The following is a 7380-nucleotide window of genomic DNA, read 5'->3' as shown; positions in this document are numbered from 1 at the left end:
ATGATTATATCATGATTATATCATTATGATTATTAAATTTATTTTCAAATTTTATTAAATTATAATTTGTAACAATTAGTATGATTAAATAATACCATTTGTTACTTAAATATAGTATCGAGATTTTCGTGATTAAAATCTTCCCTCTTTTCACTTAGTACGATGATAATAATAAATTGGAATTCTTAAATATGTTTCTCTTTCAATTAATAACAATTGTAAACAAATATAGTTAAAATAAAATGACTAATTGGAAAGGAATAGTTGCAATCTTGCTTATTTAAGCTATAATTTTTAATTATAATTTAAATAATGGAAATTGGAAATAAATTGGTGTTTTTCCAAATAGAAGGCTTTATTTTTTTTTCTATAGTAGCACCTTTTTCTAATATTTAAAAAGATGTTAGAATGTTTGAAACATTTTAAACATTCTAAATACAAACTTTCTTTTTCATATATATATTACCAGAATTTTCATTACCAGAATTTAATTGTAACCTAACGCTTTTTCCTTTACTTCCTTATAATAAGCATACTTGTTAGCATTAATATTCTAATTAAAATGTCTAATTAAATAAATGAACAACGCAAGCAAGATTCTCGGTTTCTTTTAAAGTTCGAGAAATGTTCGTGTTGCAATGAATGCAAACGGAGTATTCATTACAAAGATATCTATAAGAAAAATGATGAGTAAAAAATATAATTAAAATTATTCACAAAAGGAAAAAAAATTATGTATTTCAAAATTAATTAATTATAGCAATACTAGATATAATTAATCAAATTGCTTTTAATTTTTAATTTTTAAAATAATATAAACATTAATTTTGTTATAGTATTATGTTAGACTAAAAATTATCTCTATTGAACAATTTTTTAATTCTTTTCTAATTTCTATTTATATTCACTTTTCTTGGTTTCTTAATTTAGAACATAATAAATAAATATAATAATATAATATCAAATTCGAAAAGTTTTAACTTGTGTCATTTTTCTTGTGATATTAGACTTATATCGAAATTAGACTTCAATAATGTATCAAAATATAAATGTCGAAGAGAGTTTATTAATCTTTTTATGATAGCAACTTCATATTTTGGGGGCCACTCCTTTTTACTTTGTAAAATGCTCACTCGATTTTTATAAAACTGTGGAGGAATCCTCTATGGAGGAATTTTGATAATGCTTTATTTAAATGTAAAATTAAAAAATTCAAAAGAGCGAATTTAATATGGTGAACAGAATTTTAAAAAACTCTGATTATCAAAATTAGGAAATTTTTAATAGTGAAGTATGTATTAACGCCGAGATACTACCGCGTCTTTAGATATAGGTTCATATATATATATATAACAATAACAAAAATTCTATTAGAACTTTCCAAATTTAAAACAATAAAGAAACAATGTAGTAGGCTAATGAGAGTCAGCAACGATATAAACGGCGCAATTATTTGAACTATCAAATATTGGATTGATGTCATCTTCATTTGTGAACGTTTTAATTCCCTTTGGAATTCTCCTCAACTTGATACAAGTATAAATAGCTCACATGTCCATAATGCTTAAGTCACTCGCAAATTGACAAATATGTAGCGTTGTTAATCTGATGTTTCTAAAAATTCTCATTAGATCTATACAAGTGTGTAAGTCAACAAATTTTTGAATGACTTACCATCAAGGAACATGAAGCGTGTCACGAAGCTTATAATTAGTTATAAATGTTAAAACTTAAAATTAGATATGTTAATATCAAAATTAATGATCACAATTATCAAACACATGTACATGTACGAAGATGTGTCGCTCAGATCTAAACTATTAATCTTGAAGTAAGAGGTCATACAGTAAGAACATTAAGGAAAATTTGCAATTATCAAGAATAATATGTAAATTGATGTTCCAACAAAAAACGCAATAAACAATTATAAAGGAAAATGAGTTGAAACGTTCACAGATAAAGATGATATCAATCCAATATTTGAGTATTAATAGTTCCATAAATAATTGCCGTTTATCATTGATACTCATTAGCCTACTATATTGTTTCTTTATTGTTCTTTATTGTTTCTTATACATATATACATACACACACACACACACACACACACACACACACACGCGCGCGCGCGCGCGCGCGCGCGTGTACTTGATAATATATCATTGCAGTTCCGATTTTTTAAAGTTTATTAATGGCACGCTAATATTTTGAATCAATTTGAAACTTCAACTTTCAACTTTGATATGTTGTAAGTTTGTACATAGTATTAAATTGCACAGTAATATTTTTCCAAATCAGGAAGGATTCATTTTTTTTTGCAATCATAGCATCACAAGATTTTTTTCAGAAAGATCTCATCTTCAAAGGATTAAAAAGTTACTTTTATATCAGTTTATTGCAATTCACTCATAAAACTCCGTCAAATCGTCGCGCGTTATCATGTCGAGAGATCGATCGATCTTTCTATAGGTCTTCGATTCCGTGCGAGTGCGTCTGCTGTTCTAGCTGCGTACGCGTGCTGTGTGACGGCGATATTGCGTTTTAGTGTTATGTTGTTCATTTCGCGAGAAAATCTTTGAGCGAGCAGCAAATATGACGAATTCGGTGCCGGACAGGTAAGCGGCTTTGTTTGTTGTACAGGAAAATTTGCCAAGTTTCTCGAAATAGTTGAAAATCGCTTGCGTAACGTTATCGCAAGTAGGGTCGAATCGTAATGAGGTTATGTTGTACCGACTTTTTAGACGTTTCAGATTGTTTCAAATACGTCCCGTAGCCGCGTTGTTAAAACGCAATCGTACGCGATCATTGATCCGCGAGGCATAATGTCATTTTTATCTAACGTATCAAATAGAATCAACAGCAAGACATACTGCTGGCTCCGGGAAAACGATTCGACGCTATTTTCAGAGATAGCTAACTTATCAACGGAGTACGTAGAGTACACGTATCTGATCACTCGCTGTTTCCCGCCTTTTTTTCCAAGATGGAGTTATATATCTGCTCAACAATATTCGAATGCGAGTTACTCGGTGAGTTAGTTTGATTCCCGCAATTATTAATCTTCGATCAGCGAATTAATCGTATGACTTTCCTTAGGGCAGAAACGTGAAAGTGAAAATTTTTTGTATTTTGTGTGTATACATGTGCATACATACATACATACATACATTCATAAAAATTTTCATTTATCATATTTCCGTTCGGAAAAGAGTTACATGATTGTATCGACCCATTGTACTCAGATTTTGTTTTGATATATGTGATGTCTATATTCTACAATAGAGCAGTAAGCCTTAAGTCATAGGAAATTAGTAAAAGTATGATCAATTCTCACATTTGTCTTTGATTGGTCAATTTCTTATTACTCTATTGTAGTGATTGTGTAATAATTATCGTGCTGTTTAGTTTTTTTAGTGATGTTCTTTTGTAAAATAGTCGATATCGATTGGAATAAATGAGGCGAGGAGAATACATTCCTGTAAGATAAATACGATATTTGCAATTGTATCGATTTAAATCTGTTGATTAAGATTGATAGTAAATGGAAGGATGCAAAAGAAATGATGAGATATCTTGATATTTTATCATTTTTTTTTCATTACATTAGGAATTTACATTAGGAAAAGTGTTTTGTTCTATGAGTCAAAATTTTGCTGTAATAACAAGTATATTTAATTGAAATGAATATTTAATTGTACTGAACAAAAATTTTTAGTTAATATGTATTAAACAAAAGTATAATTTTATGTGAACTAAAAATGTTTAATTGGTATAAACAAATATTTTTATTATTTACAAATCAGAATAATATATTTCGCAAGAGAAAAGCAACTAAATACTTTGATTACGTAAACAATAATATAAAATATGTATAAGCTATTAAAAAATATACCTTTTTAAATATAACAATTTTGCTGAAAATATTAAATTTTTTTTTAATATATAACATACGGAATCAAATTTGGAAATCAGATTCGAAGAGTGATGATGAATAAATATAAAATTTTGTATCTAATCCGCGTTCTCATTCAATCTACTTAACTTTGTTAAATCGCTGCAAATGCAACGCTATTTAGGTATTATTAGTGGCAGCAGAGAAAGCAGCTTTGATCTGTTGTCAAATTCTTTAATATAATTGGTTTATACATTTAAATCCAATGAAAAACTAAGAGCAAGACTAATCATATATTATATTAAATAACTTTACAATTGCAAAGCTGTTTTATTTGTTGAATGCAATCACTCCTATAATTATTGTTTCTGCGTATTTCAGATGGTTAGAGTACAATGCTTTCGGCGATGTGATCAAGGGCACCAAGATTTTAGCATTCAAAGTTCCGCTGAAGGATGTGAGTATTTGCGCAATTCATTAAGTCGTACTTTTTAACTCTGTAGTAACTTTTACAACCTGTGAAATTATTTCAAATACAATTAAAAAAAACAAAGTTAATGATTTTTAGCAATAAATATAGTATACCATATAAAATATAAATAAATATAAAATAAAAATATAGTATGAAATAATAAACTATAAAAGAAGAAAAGCAAAATATTTCTTTCGGATTGAAATAAGAATTACATAAAAATTGAATAGAGCGAATAAACAAAAAGAATTTAACAAATACCACAAATAAGACGTATTCCTTATATCGTTTCGGATTGTGAAATAATAATAGCATAAATAATCAAATTAGAATGAATGAATAAGGAAAATGTAACAAGCACCAGAAATATATATTTTTTTACATTCTGAGAACATTGATCCTGATGTTAAATATAAAGATATATAATTTAATAAACCGTTATACTTGCACGATCTACTTCTAAGAAACATTTATATTTGATATTTAAAAGTAACGAAAAACACATTTCGGTTTTCTCTAAAGAAGATTTACTCCGAAAAAAGATTTATTTAAAATAAAAAAAGTTTTTAGAAATTGCATCGCTCTTGTGAAACATTGTCACGGTTCACTTGGAAACAAAATGCCCTTCGCCGTTTCCTCGGCTTCTCCCTCGTTCCTCGATTGTCCTCTCCCGTACTTCTCCTCGCATTAAATCAGATTCTCTTCGCGGGAGTCGTGGCGGCTGCACAGCAGATAAGATCGCGTCGGATTCTCGAAATGGACGACGCGGCAGGTACACGCGTCGTCGCTACGCCACGTGCGCGCCTGTGTATGAATGCGTGCACGCAAACACGCACGCCCGTAGGCACGCACGTACGCACGCACGGCTCGTGGGATCGTGGCACGGATCTCCGTTAAATCGATGCGAACATCAGGGAACCGGAGGAAATGAGAGGGTGAAGACTCGGAGAGCTGCACGTTTACTCCGGAGGGGTATAACGGGAGGATAGGAAAGCAACGTCGTGAGATCTCGTATCGGCCGCGGCCAAATTGTCGTATTGTTGTACACGATGACCCACTCCGTAGATATAAACAGGCTTGATGTATGCGCGCTCCTGTAGCCGGTGCACAGGCAGTATTGCCAGGGTGCACGTCGCCGCGCCGTCGATTCTTCTTCGGGTTTAAATCCTCCGACTAGATAAAATGCTCCAATGCCGACGGCTGTGTGCTGTAACGCAAGCTGGTTGACGTATGGCCATTCACGCTGCGATCTATCGCTTCTCATTGAAATCTTTGGGATTATCCGGCAATACAATTTTTGTAAAAGGGACAGATGGTTATTCAAAGTTTGATGATAGAATTCTCGATTCATCCGTCATAAGTGACGATATTATAATATTGATCGGATTTGGTCAATTCTATTTATTTGCTTTGTTGACATTTATCCATAAATTACTTTATGTTTCTATTGGAAAATATTTAATGAAATTTCTAGGCATAAGAATTATTAAATGTAATTCTGACATAAAGAAGTATTAAATATAAAGAAATAAGAATGAAAAACAATAAGACGTTAGATTATCGAATTGATTATTATCGGGTCATGACTTTTACTAATCTATAATATACATGATTATTGCGTAATCTATTATACGTAAAGTATAATTTTACTGATGTATCTAAGAATTTAGCTAAATGGAAATAATTTTATTGGACTCTATTTCCAAATAATTATATAAGACGCTCAAGTTACTAGAATGTCAAAATTTTTGGCAGCATTCATTATACTTGAGTATAACTATTTCTTGATAGTCAAAAATTATTTTTATATCATTATGTCTACCTAAATTTTTAAATACTTTAGCATGCTTTTCATATAATTAAATTAATTAGCTATAATAATCATGTTACTCTCTTTTTCTCAATTTATGTTATTTTATTCGTGAATGTATGTTTACAACATAAAAAATGTATCGACAATCGTCTGTACATGGCAAAAATTTTAATTGAATTAAATTTTAATTGATTTAATATATATATATATATATATATAGTTCTTTCTATATATTTAAAAATAAAATATGCGCGAGCGAATTTCGTGGATACTAATCTATATACGCTTGAAAAAAATATCTTATATAAATATATAAAGAAAATATTGTCGACATCTAATAACCGCGTCGCAGTATTTTTACTACCAAAATAATAAGAGAGATCATACTGTTGTTTCCTGGTTATCGGCCTAAGGGCCGCGCATATGCCATGTTGCGTATGCTGATTATGGACGATGCGGCGCGTAGTCTCCTAATTGACCGCACAACGGTGCCCAGGTTTCACAGGACATAAAACATTTTTATATACCTTCGGTTCGTCGAGATCTCATTAAAATACGTAACGATAGTCTGCCTAATTGACCGCGCCGTGCTGGGTTATGATGGCGCATTCCTGATCGGCGTGTATATTGTACAATACCTATATAATTCGTTGAATCTCTTCGCTTATAACATAATCTCTCGCGTCGTCATGATTCTTGTTATCTTACCAAAGATACGATTAGATAGACCATTATGACACTTATGTTATACTAACGATAGTTATATGTTAATCAATGTAGAACAATGATTAACATGCCGCATTTATACTGAGATGATGAATAATGATGAAAGTTTCCAATAATTTATTTTGAAAGATTATCATTTTTTTTTTATTTCTTCGTCGATGATGCTACTTACCGCGACATATATTGTATGATGGTATAATATATTTACATGGAAAATTTTGCTGAAGTATTTAAAAATTGAGTTAGATATAAATCTAAACTGATTTTCTTGGATCATCAAAATAATTATATAGAACGCTACTATGATGAATAAGTATGATGAATAATGCTGCGAAAAGTTTTGACATTCTAATAATCAGTTTGAGCGTCCCATATAATTATTTTTATGGTTCAACCAAATTATTTTCAGCTCTGTGTGTATTTAGTTAAATTTTTAAATATTTAGCGAAACACTATTCTTTATATATATATATATAT

General features: G+C 30.3%; 1 protein-coding gene across 2 annotated transcripts in view; it reads left to right on the top strand.

The window, feature by feature from the left end:
* The first annotated feature begins 2510 nt into the window (after nucleotides 1-2510).
* LOC108694810 (RNA/RNP complex-1-interacting phosphatase) overlaps nucleotides 2511-7380 on the top strand; it is a 46465-nt gene continuing 41595 nt past the window's right edge. Inside the window, exons 1-3 of one of the 2 annotated variants that reach the window (XM_018204481.1) lie at nucleotides 2535-2615; nucleotides 2984-3029; nucleotides 4274-4349. In XM_018204481.1, coding sequence (XP_018059970.1) covers nucleotides 3016-3029; nucleotides 4274-4349 — 90 coding nt within the window. In that variant the 5' untranslated portion in view covers nucleotides 2535-2615; nucleotides 2984-3015. Of the gene's footprint in view, nucleotides 2616-2983; nucleotides 3030-4273; nucleotides 4350-7380 lie in introns of both variants that reach the window. The other variant, XM_018204480.1, reaches the window with a different exon arrangement.

The sequence above is a fragment of the Atta colombica genome, unplaced genomic scaffold (genome assembly GCF_001594045.1).
Source record: "Atta colombica isolate Treedump-2 unplaced genomic scaffold, Acol1.0 scaffold125, whole genome shotgun sequence".
In the NCBI taxonomy this organism is placed as follows: Eukaryota; Metazoa; Arthropoda; class Insecta; order Hymenoptera; family Formicidae; genus Atta; species Atta colombica.
This window is presented reverse-complemented; position numbering and strand designations above follow the sequence as displayed.